The 19,665-nt window shown below is 43.9% G+C and overlaps 1 protein-coding gene across 1 annotated transcript in view; it reads right to left on the bottom strand.

Annotated features, from left to right (window-relative positions):
• MAPKAPK2 (MAPK activated protein kinase 2) overlaps nucleotides 1–19,462 on the bottom strand; it is a 64,131-nt gene extending 44,669 nt beyond the window's left edge. The window contains exon 1 of the mRNA XM_030220990.1: nucleotides 19,171–19,462. Coding sequence (XP_030076850.1) covers nucleotides 19,171–19,335 — 165 coding nt within the window. The 5' untranslated portion in view covers nucleotides 19,336–19,462. The remainder of the gene's footprint in view (nucleotides 1–19,170) is intronic.
• Nucleotides 19,463–19,665: the final 203 nt, after the last annotated feature.

The following is a 19,665-nucleotide window of genomic DNA, read 5'->3' as shown; positions in this document are numbered from 1 at the left end:
ACTGCCTTACAGCACTTTTTCACTGCAACCCCCAATGATGAAGTTCAACTGAAGGCAATGAAATTAAGTCAACTGGCCTATCAAACTATATTTGCCTGAAATCCTTGCTGGCCTAGTGGCCCACCAAAATCTCCCCCCCCCCCCCCTCCTTGAGAGAGAGCCCTGGCTAGTGTCCTGTAGTGAGATTATATGATGATGGTAATGGGACAGGAGCGAACAGGGATTGTACTTGCCCCTGCTGAGAACCACCTAGGTGGCCGTGAGTCAGGGCTTGGTAACCCACCAGACAAGTTTCAGAAAATGAGTGTGCCTTGCACCCAAGATGCTCTTTAATAAAAATCACACCCCGAGACTGAGAGTGTGACTGTGAAGGAGGCAGGGAAAGTAACAGTGGACCAGCAGCTACAAGACCTCTGAGTGGACAGTCCCTGTTTATTTCATGACAGCAAAACAGTCACCCAAATGCCAATGCACTCAATTATACCTCCTGTAAGGTAAGGGAAACATGCCTGTATTTTATAAACTATGGGGTTAATTCTCTAGTTACCTCCCACTAAGGGCGTGTTAAATGCAAATGATCGGCAATTATGCATCCACATTTGGGTGCAGCTGCTAACGTCACATCAATGGCCGTTATAAAGGTCTGCACCTAAATGTTACAGTTTTGCACATAACTGTCAGTATTCCAACACCTTAGAATGTAAATGCTGGGTAGGCCCCTTCCCACATCCACACCCTCTTGCAGTTATGCACTATAGAATTTGCGTCATAAGGTTGTACAATATCAACTATGTGCAGTTATGAACGTAACTGGAAGAGATAGCTCCAATTAGCAATTAACACCAACTGGTAGTTAATTTAGCAAATTATACATCTAACTGACACTATTCTATAACTAGGTATATTAAAAGCAAGAAGCTGGCAAAAGAATCGGTTGGACCACTAGATGACCGAGGGGTAAAAGGGACATTCGGGGAATACAAAGCCATAGCGGAGAGATTAAATGAATTCTTTGCTTCGGTCTTCACCGAGGAAAATTTGGGAGAGATACCGGTGCCAGAAATGGTATTCAAAGCTGACGAGTCGGAGAAACTGAATGAAATCTCTATAAACCTGGAGAATGTAATGGGGCAATTTGACAAATTGAAGAGCAGCAAATCTCCTGGACCGGATGGTATTCATCCCAGAGTACTGATAGAATTGAAAAATGAACCGGCAGAACTATTGTTAGTAATATGTAATTTATCTTTAAAATTGAGCGCGGTACCGGAAGATTGGAGGGTAGCCCATGTAATGTTGATATTTTAAAAAGGTTCCAGAGGGGATCCATGAAATTATAGACCGGTGAGTCTGACATCGGTGCTAGGCAAAACAGTAAAGGCTATTATAAAGAACAAAATTACAGAGCATATTCAAAAGCATGGATTCATGAGACAAAGTCAACATGAATTTAATGAAGGGAAATCTTGCCTCACCAATCTACTACATTTCTTTGAAGGGGTGAACATGTGGATTGTGTATCTGGATTTTCAAAAGGCGTTTGACAAAGTACCTCATGAAATACTCCAGAAGAAATTGGAGTCATAGGATAGGAGGTAGTGCCCTATTGTGGATTAAAAACTGGTTAAAGGATAGAAAACAGAGAGTAGGGTTAAATGGTCAGTATTCTCAATGGAGAAGGTTAGATAGTGGGGTTCCCTAGGGGTCTGTGCTGGGATCGCTGCTTTATAACATATTTATAAATGATCTAGAGATGGGAGTAACTAGTGAGGTAATTAAATTTGCCGATGACACAGTTATTCAAAATTGTTAAATCACGGGAGGATTGTGAAAAAATTACAAAAGGACCTTGAGAGACTGGATGTTTAAATGGCAGATGTTTAATGTGTAAAGTGATGCATGTGGGAAAGACGAACCCGAACTATAGCTACGTAATGCAAGGTTCCACGTTAGGAGTCACCGACCAAGAAAGGGATCTCGGCATTGCTGTTGATGATACGTTGAAACTCTCTGCTCAGTGTGCTGTGGCAGCTAAGAAAGCAAATAGAATGTTAGGTATTATTAGGAAAGGAATGGAAAACAAAAAGTGAGGACGTTATAATGCCTTTGTATCACCCCACAGTGCGACCGCACCTCGAATAGTGTGTTCAATTCTGGTTGCCGCATCTCAAAAAAGATAGTGGAATCAAAAAAGGTACAGAGAAGGGCGATGAAAATGATAAAGAGGATGGGGCGACTTCCCTATGAGGAAAGGCTAAAGTGTCTAGTGCTCTTCAGCTTGGAGAAGAGACGGCTGAGGGGAGATATGGTAGAGGACTATAAAATAAGTGGAACGGGTAGACGTGAATCGTTTGTTTACTCTTTACAAAAATACTAGGACTAGGGGGGCATGCGATGAAGCTACAAAGTAGTAAATTTAATACAAATCTGAGAAACTTTTTCTTCACTCAACGTGTAATTAAACTCTGGAATTCGTTGCCAGAGTAAATAGTAAAGGCGGTTAGCTCAGCAGAGTTTTAAAAAGGTCTGGATGGCTTCCTAAAGGAAAAATTCCATAGACCATTATTAAATTGACTTGGGGAAAATCCACTGCTTATTTCTGGGATAAGCAGCATAAAATGTATTGAACATTTTCAGGATCGTGCCAGGTATCTGTAACCTGGATTGGCCACTGTTGGAAACAGGATGCTGGGCTTGATGGACCTTTGGTCTGTCCCAGTGTGGCAATACTTATGTACTTAACTTTGCGCATTAAACGTAAAAATGTTATTGAAGGAGGGCTATAATATGAATTGCAGCTCTGGCTCTGATCCACCCAGACTATGTCCCCAGGACGCCTACAAACAGATCATTAAAAAAAAGTAGGTGCATTATTATTGTCTGCTTCATGCTAAGTCCATGGGGTAAAGCCGAAATTACATAAACTGGCGTGCTTCCTTTTTACTGCCAACAAGCTCTTGATTGCCATACTAGAAAAACACCACATACCATCAATGGACCCAAGTTATATTTGCCATATGACCAAGTTGACTGCCTTGAAAAAAATGGACATTCACACGTTTCATAAAATTTGGGATATCTACCAACACTGGAGAGAGAGAGAGCACAGGATCAGCTTGATCGATTTGGCTTTGGAACAGGTCACACTGCTACCCAAGATCTTTGTCCTTTGGTTTGGCAACTTACTGGTCTGCCTTGTGGACTCCATGGGTTTTTCTGTAGGGACACATGATGCTCAGTTTTGTATGGGTTAGAATTTTTTTTTTTTTTTTTTTTTTGGGGGGGGGGGGGGTTGTATTTTTTCTTTGGTATTTTGTGTTACTGTTCACTTATATTATACGTTATGCTACTAAAAGTTAAAATTTGAAAAAAAAAAAGTGGGTGTGTGAATGCCGTCAAGTGTTTTATTAAGACCTTTTCCCATGCCTTACTCAGCTGTAGCTCAAAGACATCAGGTATTTCCTGTCCTGGAGTGTGTAACTCCTATTGTCAGTGTGTGAACCAATCACCACTCCAGCACCAACAGGAAGGGGAATATTTTGCAATGAGCTGTAGATCAGTGCTGCAATTTTAACGTGGCAATAATCTGCATGCTCAATGATTATTGAATCCTGATGGTAATTTTGACTGCAGGAACTTGTTAGAAGCTGTGCGGTCAGTTGCCCAGACTGATTTGTCCTTGCTTTTCTCAGGGCACAGACCGAAGCAGTCTGCCCAGTACTGTTCTTGTACTAAGTTCTGAAGCTAACGTCGAAGACCCTTAAAATTTACACTCAAGCCCTTCCCTATCTATTCAGTCACAATCAGGGTATAGACCATAGAAGTCTGCCCAGCTCCCGTTTTGTTTCCCCAATTACCGGCGTCACCACCCAATCTCCGCTAAGATTCCACGGAACCATTCCTTCTAAACAAGATTCCTTTTGTGTTTATCCCACGTTTGAATTCCGTTACCGTTTTCATCTCCACCACCTGCAGCAGGAGGGCATTCCACATATCCACCACCCTCTCTGTGGAAAAAAAAGACTTCCTGACATTAGTCCGGAGTCTGTCCCCCTTCAACCTCAATTCATATCCTCTAGTTCTACCGCCTTCCTATCTCTGGAAAAGGTTCGTTTGCACATCAATACCTTTCAAATATTTGAACGTCTGTATCATGTCACCCCGGTTTCTCCTTTCCTCCAAGGTATACATGTTCAGGTCCTCAAGTCTCTCCTCGGACGGTTTGCGACGCAAATCCCATACCATTTTTGTAGTGTTTCTTTGCGCCCCTTCCAGTCTTTTTACATCTTTAGCAAGATACGGCCTCCCAAACTGAACACAATACTCCAAGTGTGGCCTCACCAACGACTTGTAGAGGGGCATCAACACCTCCTTTCTTCTGCTGGCTATGCCCCTCCCTATGCAGCCTAGCATCCTTCTGGCCATGGCCATCGCCTTGTTGATATAGGAACTTAGTGAAGAGAAAGGCCTTTAAGAATTTGTGGAAGGTTAAGTAGCTGGTGATCTCTTATTTCATTTGTTATGGAATTCCACTAAATAGTACCCAGATTGAAAAAATCCTATATAATGTGGGTTTGTATTTTACATTCTTGTAATTAGGGTAGTGTAATAAGAAATAATCCCTGGAAGCAGGAGTTACATTCCGGGCGGGAAGATCTATTAAGTCCAGCATGTAATTTGGGGCCATTCCATAGATTATCTTATAAATGAAAGTGCATGTTATGAAAATAGTTCTGGCCTTTATTGGTAACCAGTGTAATTTGAAGTGGTGATGCTCGGTCGAATTTGGAGACTCTAAAGATTAATCTAGCAACTGCATTGAGGGTTGTTTGGAATTTCTTAGAGATTCCTTATTTCCTATATATAAACCATCGCAATAGTCTGAGAAAATCATGGTTTGTATCAGTGAGCAAAAAATATTGGTAGGAAAGAAAGGTCTAATTCTCTTTAACTTTCACGTCAATTTAAAAAAGTTTTGGTGCTCAACGCATTTACTTGATCTTCACAAGTCAAAAATTTGTCAGGGATAATTCTTAGGTATTTTAATAATTAGATTCTACAGGGTAGGTTTTCTGATCAATTGCATCCAAAAACTCACCATTTTCCCAAATTTTGGTTGTAAATTAGGAATTTAGTTTTGTGTCTGTTCAATTTTAGATGAAAAGAGGAAGCCCAATTTTCTATTAGATCCAGAATTTCACAGATGGCGATTAGAATATCCTGAAGTTGTACATCAAAGTTAGATATATAGTGACATCAGCATAGATAAAAAGATTTTAATCCTCTGTCCTCCAGAAGTTTCCCTAATGGTTCCATTATAACATTAAGGGCTGCGTTTACAAAGGCGCGCTGTAGATGCATTAGCATTTTTAATGCATGATAATCATTAACGTGAGTTAAATGCTAATGCGGCCATAGGAATCTACTGGCACATTAGCGTTTAATGTGCCTTAGTGAACATACCCCTAAATAAGATTGGAGTACCCCAAGGATCACCCATATCTCCTTAGTCAGTAATCCAAGCTGGTGAAAGGGATCTGGACATTTTAACTCTTGTAGGCTCTGGATTTGAGAAAACCCATGAACCACTTATGTACGTTTCCACATATACCCATGTTATTGAGTAGCGTAGCTAGTATATTACTACTACTAATATTTAGCATTTCTATAGTGCTACAAAGTGTACGCAGCGCTGTACAAACATAGAAGAAAGACAGTCCCTGCTCAAAGAGCTTACAATCTAATAGACAAAAAGCAAGAAAATCAATTCATGTGTAGAGGAAAGAGGAGAGAAGGGTAGGTGGAGGCAAGTGGTTACAAGTCAAAAGCAATGTTAAAGAAGTGGGCTTTCAATCTAGATTTAAGAATGGTCAAGGATGGGGCAAGACGCAGGGGCTCAGGAAGTCTATTCCAGGCGTAGGGTGCAGCGAGACAGAAGGAGCGAAGTCTGGAGTTGGCAGTAGTGGAGAAGGGAACAGATAAGAAGGATTTATCCATGGAACGGAGTGTACGGGAGGGGGTGTAGGGAAGGACGAGTGTGGAGAGAGACTGGGGAGCAGCAGCGTGAGTACATTTATAGGTTAGTAGAAGAAGTTTGAACAGGATGCAAAAACTGATAGGGAGCCAGTGAAGCGAACTGAGGAGACATATCAAATTGTAAGATGATTATGTTCTTTCCGGTGCTCATCAACTTCCTGAATTTAGATAATGTGGTTAGTAATGTTTCCGTACTGTAGTTGGGTCTAAATCCCAACTGTGTATCATGTAGTAAAAAAAAGAGTTTGGCTAGGTAATCCATCAACTGCTTTGCTACCAGGTCCTCCATTACCTTCACAAATAATGGTTTTGAAGCTATTGGTCTGCAATTCGTGGTATCATTTTCTTTTCCCAAGTGGATTTTTTGGGATTGGTGTATTACAGTTCCCAGTTCTATTGGAAAAGAGCCATTACTTAACATGAAAGATAGATCATTGTGGTAAATCTTTATAAAAAAAGGAAAAAAAAAAAAAAAAAAGTCTGGTGCTTTAGACAAAATGTAGTTGGGACATAGGTCTAGGGAGCAGTGGGATTGTGCATATTTGTAAGTTTTAACCTCTAAAATAGAGGGAGATGCGAAAGATGACCATATTCTATTGGTTTTTATTCCTTCAATGGAATCATGAGACGTTATAAGGAGTTTATCTGAAGTAGTAGATGTGGTGGGTCATATCTAGACCTGTTCTTATTTTTACTATTTTTTGTTCGAAATAATTTGCTAAGTCGCAGGCAGATGGTATAACTGGAGGTCTTTAGTAGTGAGTAAATTATTGACAGTAGAGTCTTTATAGACATATGGCTCTCGCCAATGTATTTTTCATAATATTTACACTTAACAGATTTTATGGCTGATTTGTAAGCTCTGATGGCTTTCCTCCATTCTTGTTTTCTTCAGTATTGTTTTTACACCATCATATTTCAAGTTTCCTGCATGATTATTTAGCATTCAAGGTGTTTGTATCAAACAAAGGGGAGGAGGATCTGTTGCTGTTTTAATCTTCTCAGAGGCTATTTTAAGATGGTTTTGGCCGAGTCTGCCTATATCTGAGTGAAGTTATTAGGATTATCTGAAGAAAAGCAAGAGAGCGAGTGGAGTTGTGCCCAGAATTCTGTTGTGTCTTTTTTGTCTCTTGTGATGTAAGTAGTAGGGAAGGGAAATGGAAATGGGACTTGATATACTGCCTTTCTGAGGTTTTTGCAACTACATTCAAAGCGGTTTACATATATTGAGGTACTTGTTTTGTACCTGGAGCAATGGAGGGATAAGTGACTTGCCCAGAGTCACAAGGAGCTGCAGTGGGAATTGAACCCAGTTCCCCAGGATCAGAGTCCACTGCACTAACCACTAGGCTACTCCTCCACTCATTCCACCAATAAGAGCCAACCTCATCAGTGATGTCACAATGGCTTGATTGCCCGATACTTGGCTCATTTCTGATATTGTGATGTCATAAGGGAAAGGGGGAAAGGGAAATGTGACTTGAAATACTGCCTTACTGTGGTATTTTGCAACTACATTCAAAGATGTTTACATATGTTCAGGTACTTGTTTTTGTACCAGGGGCAATGGAGGGTTAAGTGACTTGCCCAGAGTCACAAGGAGCTGCAGTGGGAATCAAACTCAGTTCCCCGGGATCAGAGTCCGCTGCACTAACCACTAGGCTACTCCTCCACTCATTCCACCAATAAGAGCCAACCTCATCAGTGATGTCACAATGGCTTGATTGCTCACTTCTGATATTGTGATGTCATAAGGGAAAGGGGGAAAGGGAAATGGGACTTGATATACCGCCTTTCTGAGGTTTTTGCAACTACATTCAAAGCGGTTTACATATATTGAGGTACTTGTTTTGTACCTGGGGCAATGGAGGGATAAGTGACTTGCCCAGAGTCACAAGGAGCTGCAGTGGGAATTGAACCCAGTTCCCCAGGATCAGAGTCCACTGCACTAACCACTAGGCTACTCCTCCACTAGGCTGTATTCTAGTATTTAATTTGTGTTTTGCTTCACTCCAATTTAGTGTGAATGTTAATTCGTTGTGATCGGACCAAGGAATAATCTGCCAGTTATGATTACTAATATACTGGATGTTTAAGGATGGGAACCTATAGGCAAATAAGTCTAGGAGACGGCCTTTGGAACGAGGTGAGTGAGCAAAAAGTTGAACTTGCCCAAAAATCACACAGAGCTGGAGTGGGATTTGAACCAGGCTTCCCAGCCCTCTGCCCTAACCATTAGTACTGAAAACCAGAGAAAGCAGTTTAAAGGATCACAAGCAGACCTTCCCTTCCACAGCTTTGACCCAACACACGTCAGGAACAGTTTGTACCAGCTCAGCAGGGACTCCCTATCCAGAGACTTGCAACATTACACTGCCTACAGCAAGCCTTGGGCAAGAATAAGGAAAGAAAAGCTAGGCTAACTACCCACAGGCACAGACTTATGTAACAGCACCAGAGACCAGCTGTCAGATGCACTGTGCTGAGCTACAGGTTTAAAAAGCGTTGGCTATTTTCTGGTGCTGCTGTCATTTAGTACAGAAATAACCTACAGCTAATGGATACAGGATGATTCAGGTCACAACAGAACCAGTGAGGCCAGTTTCCCCTCCCATTTTCTGTGTAATCCATCTGCAAACCAGAGGGAAGCCGAGGCTCCATTCACATTCCCCCATGTCAGCCAAAGCTGCTTTCTACAATTTGCCTTTCACAGGACGGGAGTATGGCGTTGATTCTAGTGTTCTCAATAATCAAGCATTTTGTATAAATTATGTAATATGTCAGTCTCGGATGAATAAGCCTTTTGTAGTATATAAAAGGTTTGTTATACAGTTTGGGCCAGAAGCTGCAATGCCCATCAGAGAATAGATCCCACATCAGGGCCAAGAGAAAGCAGAGGAAAGGAGTGTCTCTAAATATTGTGTTTTATCTAGAGGTGTTGGTAGTTGCTTAATGATGTAGCAAAAAAAAAAAAAAAAAAACACAAAACCACTTAGCAAACAAGTCTGCACTGGTATCTGTGGATATTGGAATCTCTTAAGCAATAAGGATAAATACGTCAGGTATCCCAGGCCTCTGGGACACTAAATTTTAAGGGCAAAGACAGCTTTCAAAAGGAGGATGCCAGTCCTGTTTCTGATAATAGCTGACAGCCATAAGAGTCAGCATCCCCATAATAAAGTCAATTTGTTTGTATCCCAAGAGAGAAAATCCAAGATGGCGACGAAGCAGGATATGTGAGAGGAGCGCTCTCTTCAAACACTAAAAATGTAACTTTTCTTCAAACAAGCATGCTGAAAAAGAAGGGTAAGCCTAAGGGACCACCCCTCCCGAAGCAACTACCCCCTTACAGGGACAGTCTTCAATCTCCACATTGAAGGGGGCAGACTCAGGAAAAATGTCAGGAAGTATTTTTTCACAGAGAGGGTGGTGGATGCTTGGAATGCCCTCCCGCGGGAGGTGGTGGAGATGAAAACGGTAACGGAATTCAAACATGCGTGGGATTGCATAAAGGAATCCTGTGCAGTAGGAATGGATCCTCAGAAGCTTTGCCGAAATTGGATGGCAGAGCAGGTGGGGAAGAGGGGTTGGTGGTTGGGAGGCGAGGATAGTGGAGGGCAGACTGTGCCAGAGCCGGTGATGGGAGGCGGGAAATACTGCTGCGCAGACTTGTACGGTCTGTGCCCTGAATAAGGCAGGTACAAATCAAGGTAAGGTATACACATATGAGTTTGTCTTGTTGGGCAGACTGGATGGACCGTGCAGGTCTTTTTCTGCCGTCATCTACTATGATACTATGTTTTTGGTCTTGAACCTAAACACGGACGTTGCCGCTACCAGGGCAAGGAAGAACCCCGGTCAGGAAAGCGATTCTTTGCTCAGCCCGTTAGGACCAGCAACCCCTCCACCTCCGCAACCTGATGGGCTTATTGTACCAAGTATAGGAACAGAAACCAACTCGAAGGGGCGGCAGAACTCGTCAGAGGAAACGGCAGACGAAAACATCTCTAAAGTTGTGGAGGCTGAACTGAGATTTCCAGCAATGGCATCGGGGGAGACAACGGCAGAAGGAACTATTGGTTTACAAGAAAAAAAATTTCCTTATGTGCCAGGGCGATTCAGCCGCTTGTTAGACCCCAGGAAATCTCGTTGGAATCTATCTGGACTGCTCTTGAATCTCTGCATAAGGTTTGTGCTTCGTTTAAGTACATAAGTAATGCCACACTGGGAAAAGACCAAGGGTCCATCGAGCCCAGCATCTTGTCCACGACAGCGGCCAATCCAGGCCAAGGGCACCTGGCAAGCTTCCCAAACGTACAAACATTCTATACAATCAAGCCATTGTGACATCACTAATGAGGTTGGCTCTTATTGGTGGAATGAGCCACTATGACATCACAATAGGTTAAATCACTGCTCTATGTAATAAAAGTGAGCCAAGTAGAGGACATAAGTACATAAGTAATGCCACACTGGGAAAAGACCAAGGGTCCATCGAGCCCAGCATCCTGTCCACGACAGCGGCCAATCCAGGCCAAGGGCACCTGGCAAGCTTCCCAAATGTACAAACATTCTATACATGTTATTCCTGGGATTTTAGATTTTTCCAAGTCCGTTTAGTAGCGGTTTATGGACTTGTCCTTTAGGAAACCATTTATATCAGTTTCGTTAAATAATGATACTCAAGTTAGACATTTAAAAGAAAAAAATTGAAGGTGCTATAATTAATCTTCTTTGGAAACAGAAATGGTTAAATTACAAGAACAGCAAGCTCAAATCTCTAGAGATCGTTTATTATTACATCGGAAAATAGAAAACAGAGAATTTCTCAAGAAATTTAAATCTTCACACACTAAATTTCCCACACTCTCAATATGCTACTCTAAGAGATATGTTCTTCAAATTCCTGAAAGAGATCTATAAATGTTCAGAACAATCTCTTCCACCTATACAGAGACTTTATTACTTAGAAACAAAATTAAAACAACAACAAAATGTTCCAGGACAAACAGATAACTTAATAGAAACATTGGATATAATGGACTGTCTCGAACATTCTAAAGAGGAAATTGAAACTAGAGCAACCGTAATTGTTACATTTGTATTTCTTCAAGATAAAGAAGCTTTACTAAGACTTTAAGAACATTCATCCTGAATTTAAAGGAAGCAAAGTTTCAATATTCCCAGATATTTCAAGATGGACAACAGAGGAGGAACAAGTTTCTGGATATGAAACAAGAATCTACTGGGCTCGTTTTCAATTGAGATTTCCGTGCAAATGCTTACTACGTTTTAAGGACGAGAGATACGTTTTCTTTGAACCAGAACAGTTGTAAAATTTTCTAAACATGCAAAGCAATGTGGAGGAGTGGCCCAGTGGTTAGGGTGGTGGACCTTGGTCCTGGGGAACTGAGTTTGATTCCCTCTTCAGGCACAGGAAGCTCCTTGTGACTCTGGGCAAGTCACTTAACCCTCCATTGCCCCATGTAAGCCGCATTGAGTGGGAAAGCGCAGGGTACAAATGTAACAAAAATAAAATAGATACTATTGGAGATTCTACATGGAATGTTGCTGCTATTGGAGATTCTACATGGAATGTTGCTATTCCACTAGCAACATTCCATGTAGAAGGCTGCGCAGGCTTCTGTTTCTGTGAGTCTGACGTCCGCAGGACTTCAGACTCACAGAAGCAGAAGCCTGCGTGGCCACATTGGTGATCTGCAAGGGCCGACTTCTACATGGAATGTTGCTAGTGGAATAGCAACATTCCATGTAGAATCCCAAATAGTAGCAACAGTGGAGGAGTGGCCTAGTGGTTAGGGTGGTGGACTTTGGTCCTGAGGAACTGAGTTTGATTCCCACTTCAGGCACAGCAGCTCCTTGTGACTCTGGGCAAGTCACTTAACCCTCCACTGCCCCATGTAAGCCGCATTGAGCCTGCCATGAGTGGGAAAGCGTGGGGTACAAATGTTAACAAAAAATTTTTAAAAATGAGGACCACCAGATTTGATGCGGTTCAATTGATAAGGGTAACCTCCTGCTTAATTTCCTTTGATATAACTAAGAATATTAGACCAACTTCCTTTGGTATATTATTTGATTTTCTCTCTTAATTGTGGACTGTTAAAACCAATAATGTATCTTTATGTTAATACTAGTAAAAAGTTAATATGTTTCTCTCTTATGAATGTTATTGAAGTATTGGTATATCTGACCAAAGATTGTATCTGTGTGTTAAATGGAAAACTAAATAAAGACACCTATATAAATAATTCTCACCTCCAATTCTGAAGCTCACTGTGTGGCAGGGAAACACTGAAGCCCTGGACTGTTGTAGCCTGTCAGCACCACTCACTCTCACTCATACACCCGCCCTCAGCCACGCCCCATCCGGACATAATTCGCAACCCCAACATTCTAATGAAGCCCCAAGCTCCACCCACTTCCGTGAAGGGTTCATTAGTTCGTGGTGGTGAAGCCTCTCCACTGAACAAAAAAAAAACAGCACCACGGGCCTTTAAAAATGGAACACAATTCTTTAATGAATGAGCCTTGACAAAAAGACCTGACACGGAAAGTGAAAGTGCCTTGGTGCTTTGTCGCTTTTACTACATGAGACGTGGGGTAAGGAATAATATATTGTAGAGGAATATATTAGAGTTATTCCCCAAGTTTTCCACGTCATCACTGTGACCCCTGACGCAGGTGCTAGTCACCGAAACACGGCCCGTGTCGGGTCTTTTTGTCAAGGCTCATTCATTAAAGAATTGTGTTCCATTTTTAAAGGCCCGTGGTGCTGTGTTTTTTTTTTGTTTTGTTTGGACTTTAGTTTGTACTTCGTTCCCTCGCTTTTGTTATATCAAAGCCTCTCCACTGACCATGTCTCTCTGTCATGCCCTCGCGTCGACCGTGATGACGTCGAGGGCGGCACAATTTCGGTGAACGAAAGGAACGCAACGGAAAGGCAGGAGTAGGGAAACACGCTCCCCTACCAACGAGTTACACACTCCCCCCTCCCTCCGATTGCAACACACCCCCTACGCGTTACTGACCCCTGGACCCCCTGCCGCGACACTCTGGACACCACCCTTTCCTCTGAAAAACCTCCCCCGAAGCCTTCGCCTACCTCTGCTGATGGAGACGAACTTCTCTTCTCGCCTGCGGGGCGTGGCTTGATGAAGGAGTATCTGTCCAAGACATCAGACACACAAACAAACTTCAACAGATGCTTATTCAACAAGGAACGCCCCGCAGCTGAGAAGAGAAGTTTGCCTCCGTCAGCAGAGGTACGCAGAGGCTTCGGAGGAGGTTTTCCGGACAAAAGGGTGGTGGTCCAGAGGGTTGCGCCACGGGGGGGGGGGGGGGGGGGAACGCCAAGGGGGGGGGGGGGGTTCAACTTGGTGGGAGGGGCGTGAAGGGGCCATTGCTTTTGACTCGTAACCACTTGTAACCACTCGCCTCCACCTACCCTCCTCTCTTCCTTCCCGTTCACATTAATTGATTTGATTACTTTATTTTTTGTCTATTAGATTGTAAGCTCTTTGAGCAGGGACCGCCTTTCTTCTATGTTTGTGCAGCGCTGCGTACGCCTTGTAGTGCTATAGAAATGCTAAATAGTAGTAGTAGTAGTCTCTTGTAACCAGAGCTAATATTGTGATGTCATAATGCCTCAGGCCACCAATAAGAGCCAACCTCATCAGTGATGTCACAATGGCTTGATTGTCCTATACTTGGCTCACTTTTATTACATAGCTCTTTGAGCAGGGACTGTCTTTCTTCTATGTTTGTGCAGCGCTGCGTATGCCTTGTAGCGCTATAGAAATGCTAAATAGTAGTAGTAGTAACTGGGAGGGAGAAATGGAGGGACAGAGAGAAGGGGGTATGGAACTCGGCAGGGAGGGAGGATGGGTGGGAATTTCCCTTGCTAGCGCCCGTTTCATTGCGTTTCGAAACGGGCCTTTTTTACTAGTTAAATATAAAGTCGATTTGTGATGTTTGGCACATGCTCTTGGTAAAGTTTTGTTTCGGCAGCAGCAAATATCTGAAGTGAATCTGAGCCTGTGAGGGATAGAAACCATCTGACCAACCCTTCCCGGTGATCACACACTGCAGTTTTGAAGTCCAAAGTAAGTGGGTTCCAGTAAAAGCATCAGATCGGCAGTATATCAAGAATCTAACATACCCAATACGACGTACAGCAAAACGATTTATCACAATTTACAATTCTCCATACAACCAAAATACTCTGCACACTACACGTTTGTCCAAATACTGCAGTCTTAAATGTATATTTTCTCTATTCAGTAACTCTCAGCAAATACTAAGCTTAATACTAGAACTTTAGATTGTGATTAAACAGAGTATACAAAATTCTCACCTTCGTATTAAGAAGTGCTTCTTTTAAAACACTACTTTTATGTAATGAGAGCCATTAGCACAGATTTCCCAACAGCTGACTGTAAATAAGTTTTATATCCATAAACAAAGATGCACATGCAATACCCATATCTGTAGAATTTCACCTCCATTCACTTTCTACTCCCAGGGGAGGAGGAGAATCTCCCAGCTCCATGCTCGCTACCCACTGCAGGGATCCCCAGCAGCCAGTCTCCTCCTGGGGAGAGAATTCCCAGCCTTTGCAAGAACTTAACACATGCCCATTCTTACCAAAACCATTCTAACAGACAGGGTAGATGTATAGTAACCCGATTTTTTATTTTTTTTGTAAGAAAGCACTATTTTTCGAAACTCTTATTTATTGCATTTGTATCCCACATTATCCCACCTCTTTGCAGGCTCAATGTGGCTTACAATTCATCATGGATGCTGGAGATAGGAGACAATATACAATTGGTTTTACAGAGAGTTTTGGGTTACACGGTGGTGAAATACATGATAGTTTTAAAGCAAAAGACATTAAAGACATTATGCTGTGTACAGTGAAATCTTAAGGTGTCCAACTGTCTGAATTTTTCACCGAAATACACATCAGGCTGAACGTTCTGCAATACATCAAAACATGCACCGAGAGACCTCAGGGGTGGGGGGGGGAGGCTGTCAACTCATCACTATAATTTGGGAAGAGAGAGACACGAATGATCCAGCAGACAGACCCACCCGTGGAAATGTCTCCTCTATTGCCCCACTGCCGAAAGGGGTGGTTGTTGGCAGGAGTAGGAGCAGGAGCAGCGCATTGGGCAACATCCTTTTCCTGTACTACTTCGGAGTCTAGAGTTCCGAGTTCTGTGGCTGTAATGTCTGAACCTAAGCTACATAGGAGTCAAGTAAGTTTGTTACACTGCTGCTCTCCTCCTTCTGCTGGCTTCATCAATTTGGGGGTGGGGGGGGGGAGGAGGAGAAAAATAAAAGGTATCAGTTGGTACATAGCCAGTTGAACGTGCAGGCCACTGAGCCATGGCCTGTCCAATATTAGCCCCGACATCTGCAGCAAGAGAGCTTGTAGAGACAGGACCTGGTATTGGGTTGTTTGAGGGAGCCAAACAAAACAAAAAAAAAAGTTCCACTGCCCCTTGTTAAGACAGAGGGCACATAATATTACTGAACAAAACTGGAAAGTTGGACTTTGTAGTCTTAGGGGGGAGAAAAAAAAAAACCAGACATCTCTCAACCATGTACATAAGGCAACAGAAATGCCTTAACCTGCCTCAGTATTTAAGATAAAGACCCTCCACTCATCTCTAACCCTAGAACCCCCCCCCCCCAAATAAAAATAGTTTAGACACCTTCAGAAAGGTCTCCGCCCTCTTATAAGTCAGAGGAAACGCAGCATAAACTCATCAATGTCCATACTATGTGTGTGACAAGCATCACAAACATCAAAATACCTCTGAAAAGAAATATGAACGCCACAAGCAAAATTACACAGTAGGAATTCCAGACATACGAGTTCAGTCACCATATACTGAAACCTGAACACGAGCCACTAACTCCCAGAAAAAAAATTCAGCATCACAAAAGCATCCATATTAAAAAAACCAACATCAACTTCCGAGCCTGGAATGCAGGAATGCAACAGGCTCTCTCCAGCCTCACCTGTGAGGTCATGGAAGTGGCCTTGTTCACGTTGCTAAGACACATGCCCAGGACTGCTTTGCTCTGACTCAAACATTCTTTCCAAGTCAATAACTTTTCAGAATAAAATTCTATTTACATGTGACAAATATATGATCAAACCGTGCTCATGGCTGTCTTACATCACCTGTGCCGCGACAACAGCGCTGGCTACCTGTAGCACAGCGGATCAAATTCAAAATTGCTATTACTGGTCCATCATGGTTTACACCATGACTACCCCCCCCCCTCCCCATTATCTGCGTACTGCTTTCCAGCACTATGGACCATCAGGTGTGTTGCGCTCAGCTGACGCTGGTTTACTTCTAATACCAGACTTGAGGTGTCTGCGATTACAACTCACTGGAACAGATTCTCTCTGTGGCTGGACCTCAGGCCTGGAATAAACTGCCTTTTCCTTTGAAAACACAACAGAAAACGGCATTATTTAAGCAGCTGTGGAAGTGCTACCTTTTGGACCATCTTGCGCATTAATAATGCTTTCTGGTGTCCTTTGCTGCGGGACTGTATTTTTTTGCCGTTAGGTATGCTGTGTTGTTACCTGGCGGGATAGAAATAAATATATGTACAGGCTTAATTGTGCCTTAACACACATTTGGCTTCAGAGCCTTCTTCCTCCTCATCACAAAGAAGCAAATACATGTGAGAGAATCAATTAGAAAAAAAAAAGAAAAAAAGTCCTGAATGTATCAGACAATCTACGGTATGAATATGTTCAAACCAGATGTGATCATGTGACTGTAAATGGAACAAGCTGCTGGCACTCTGAAAACATACAATGATTCCCATAATGTGCTTAAGACAGCGTGACAGGGCTGCAAAGTCCATTCACTTCCCTTTTCTAGGTACGTTTCACAAACAGACCACTAGTCTGAAACTACACAGGCCAGATCACGGGGGTGTGGACAGAGATAAAGGAGCACCAAAACCTCGGCTTTCCATGGCACAGGGTCCAACCCGCACACAACAGGATCCTAGTATTATGCCAAAATCTTATCAACTGTTTTGCTAGGAGGTATATCTGAAAATGTTTGCTAACGTAACATTCTCATTTCGTAATGAGACCCCTCATTACACCTACTCCTTGTAATTACTGTCACTGTTGAGTCTGCCCTATCCTTCCAGATGAAATAGCTGGAAAAGCAGGTACTAATGCAGAACAAACTGCTTCAGTCTTTGCTTGAGAAAGCTGAACTCCGTCTGGCCAGACTCTGTAGTTTTTGTTTCTTTTTACCAGCCGAGACCTGCTAGAATCATGTCCCTGCCTTGTAATCAGACACAATCACACATCTGCTTAATAACCAAGCAGCAACTAAGTACCACTTTTCTGATTTTACTTCCAGGAATTGCTTACTGGAAAAGCCTGCAGTTCTGCTCACAAACCAGCTAAAATAAGTATGTTCTTGAGCACAGCATGAAAAAGAAATACAGAAACCCCAGAAGTTGCCAAACCCTCAGAGCACAGAATTGTTCCTGGCATAGAATACCATGGTTATTTGATGATATACTGCCTAGAGAAAAAAAAAAAAAGTATTATCTAAGCAGTTTACAACACTTAAAATACAAATTCTATGTCTAAGGGCAAGCAGTGCTGGCTAACACTAAGGATTTATCTAATGGCCACAGACCCAGGTCTATCTCAAGTGCTGAAACACAAAGCCCAGTCTGCCCTCCCCAACCCCCAGCTGATAAAAAAAAAGAGCAAAGCCTTCCAGGAATACATCCAGCCTTGTCCAAAGATATATTAGGAGGCCTCAAGAGGGCTGGTGACAAAAATCAGGGCAGGCCACAGCACTATCCACATTTTGTTCTATACAGCAGCTAGGGAGGACCTTGGCCAGGGAGGAATTTGGTTCTTCTACCCCTCCTGCCCACCTGATTCAGAGTGGGATGGGGTGGGGGGGGGGGGACTTATTCTCATCTCCAGCCCCTCTCTGATTCTGATACAGTAACAACAGGTCACTAAGGAGAACAATGAACAGGTTCTGGGTTTTTTTGCTACTTTCCTCCAGGCCTGGAGCTCCTTTTTGTCCTCTCCTCCCCCCTCACCACCTTTTTGACCTCTTCTTACCCCCCTTCCTTTCTGTCCTCTCCTCACCCTCCTTTTTGACCTCTTCTTACCCCCCTTATTTGTCCTCTCCTTACCCCCCCACCACCACCTTTTTGACCTCTTACCCCCCTCCTTTTTGACCTCTCCTCACCCCCACCTTTTTGTCCTCTCCTCACTCCCTCACCTTTTTTGTCCTCTCCCTGCCCCCTCTCACTTTTTTGTCCTCTCCTCACCCCCCTCCTTTTCGATCTCTCCTCACCCCCCTCCTTTTTGACCTCTTCTTACCCCCCCCACCTTTTTGTCCTCTCCTCACCCCCCACCCCACCACCTTTTTGACCTCTTCTTACCCCCCCCCACCTTTTTGTCCTCTCCTCACCCCCACCCCACCACCTTTTTGACCTCTTCTTACCCCCCTTTTTTGTCCTCTCCTTACCCCCCCCCCACCACCACCTTTTTGACCTCTTACCCCCCTCCTTTTTGACCTCTCCTCACCCCCACCTTTTTGTCCTCTTCTTACCCCCCACCACCTTTTTTGTCCTCTCCTCACCCCCTCACCTTTTTTGTCCTCTCCCTGCCCCCTCTCACTTTTTTGTCCTCTCCTCACCCCCCTCCTTTTCGATCTCTCCTCACCCCCTCCTTTTTGACCTCTTCTTACCCCACCCACCCCCTTTTTTGTCCTCTCTCATCCCCCCTCCTTTTTGACCTCTCCTCATCCCCCCTTTTTTGTCCTCTCTCATCCCCCCTCCTTTTTGACCTCTTACCCCCATTTTTTGACCTCTCCTCACACCCCCTCCTTTTTGATCTCTCCCTGCCCCCCCCCACCTTTTTGACCTCTCCTTAACCCACCCACCCCCTTTTTTGACCTCTCCTCACCCCCCCTTTTTTGTCCTCTCCTCACCCCCCCTCCTTTTTGTCCTCTCCTCACCCCCCTCCTTTTCGATCTCTCCTCACCCCCCTCCTTTTTGACCTCTCCCTGCCCCTCCCCCTCTCACCTTGAGCGCATACTTGGTGCCGGTGCTCTTGCTGTAGATCTCCAGGACCCTCCCGTTGATCCCCAACCCCAGCACTTGGCTGGTCACTTTGTAATCGTCGGTGATGGCGTTTTTCTTGATCTGGAGCCCGGGGGGCCCAGGGGGGACCGGGGGCAGGTGCGACATGACGAGCCCAGGCCGCTCTTCTCTTCGTCTCTCTCTCCGGCTCTCCTCCGGGCCTCCTCGGTTCCAGGCGCCTCACACAAGCCGAAAGGAAGGAGCGCGCACGACGCCGACGCTGCTTCCCCTCACCTCCGACCCAATCCGCATGACGTCACCTCAGCCGTCACTCTTAAAGGGGAAGCGAGGGACGTCCTTAAAGGGGAGGAAGCCGGACGGAGCCGGCTGCGTCAAGCCAAGCCCCGCCCCATCCACGCCCCTCCCCTCTCCAGTAGCCACGCCCCTCTCCTCTTAGTCTGCCCGAATGGAATGCACCGGGGAAGAAGGAGGTTGGGT

This window comes from Microcaecilia unicolor, chromosome 12 (assembly GCF_901765095.1).
Source record: "Microcaecilia unicolor chromosome 12, aMicUni1.1, whole genome shotgun sequence".
Lineage (NCBI taxonomy): Eukaryota > Metazoa > Chordata > Amphibia > Gymnophiona > Siphonopidae > Microcaecilia > Microcaecilia unicolor.
Note: the sequence above shows the minus strand (reverse complement) of the source record. Positions and strands in the feature narration are given on the sequence as shown.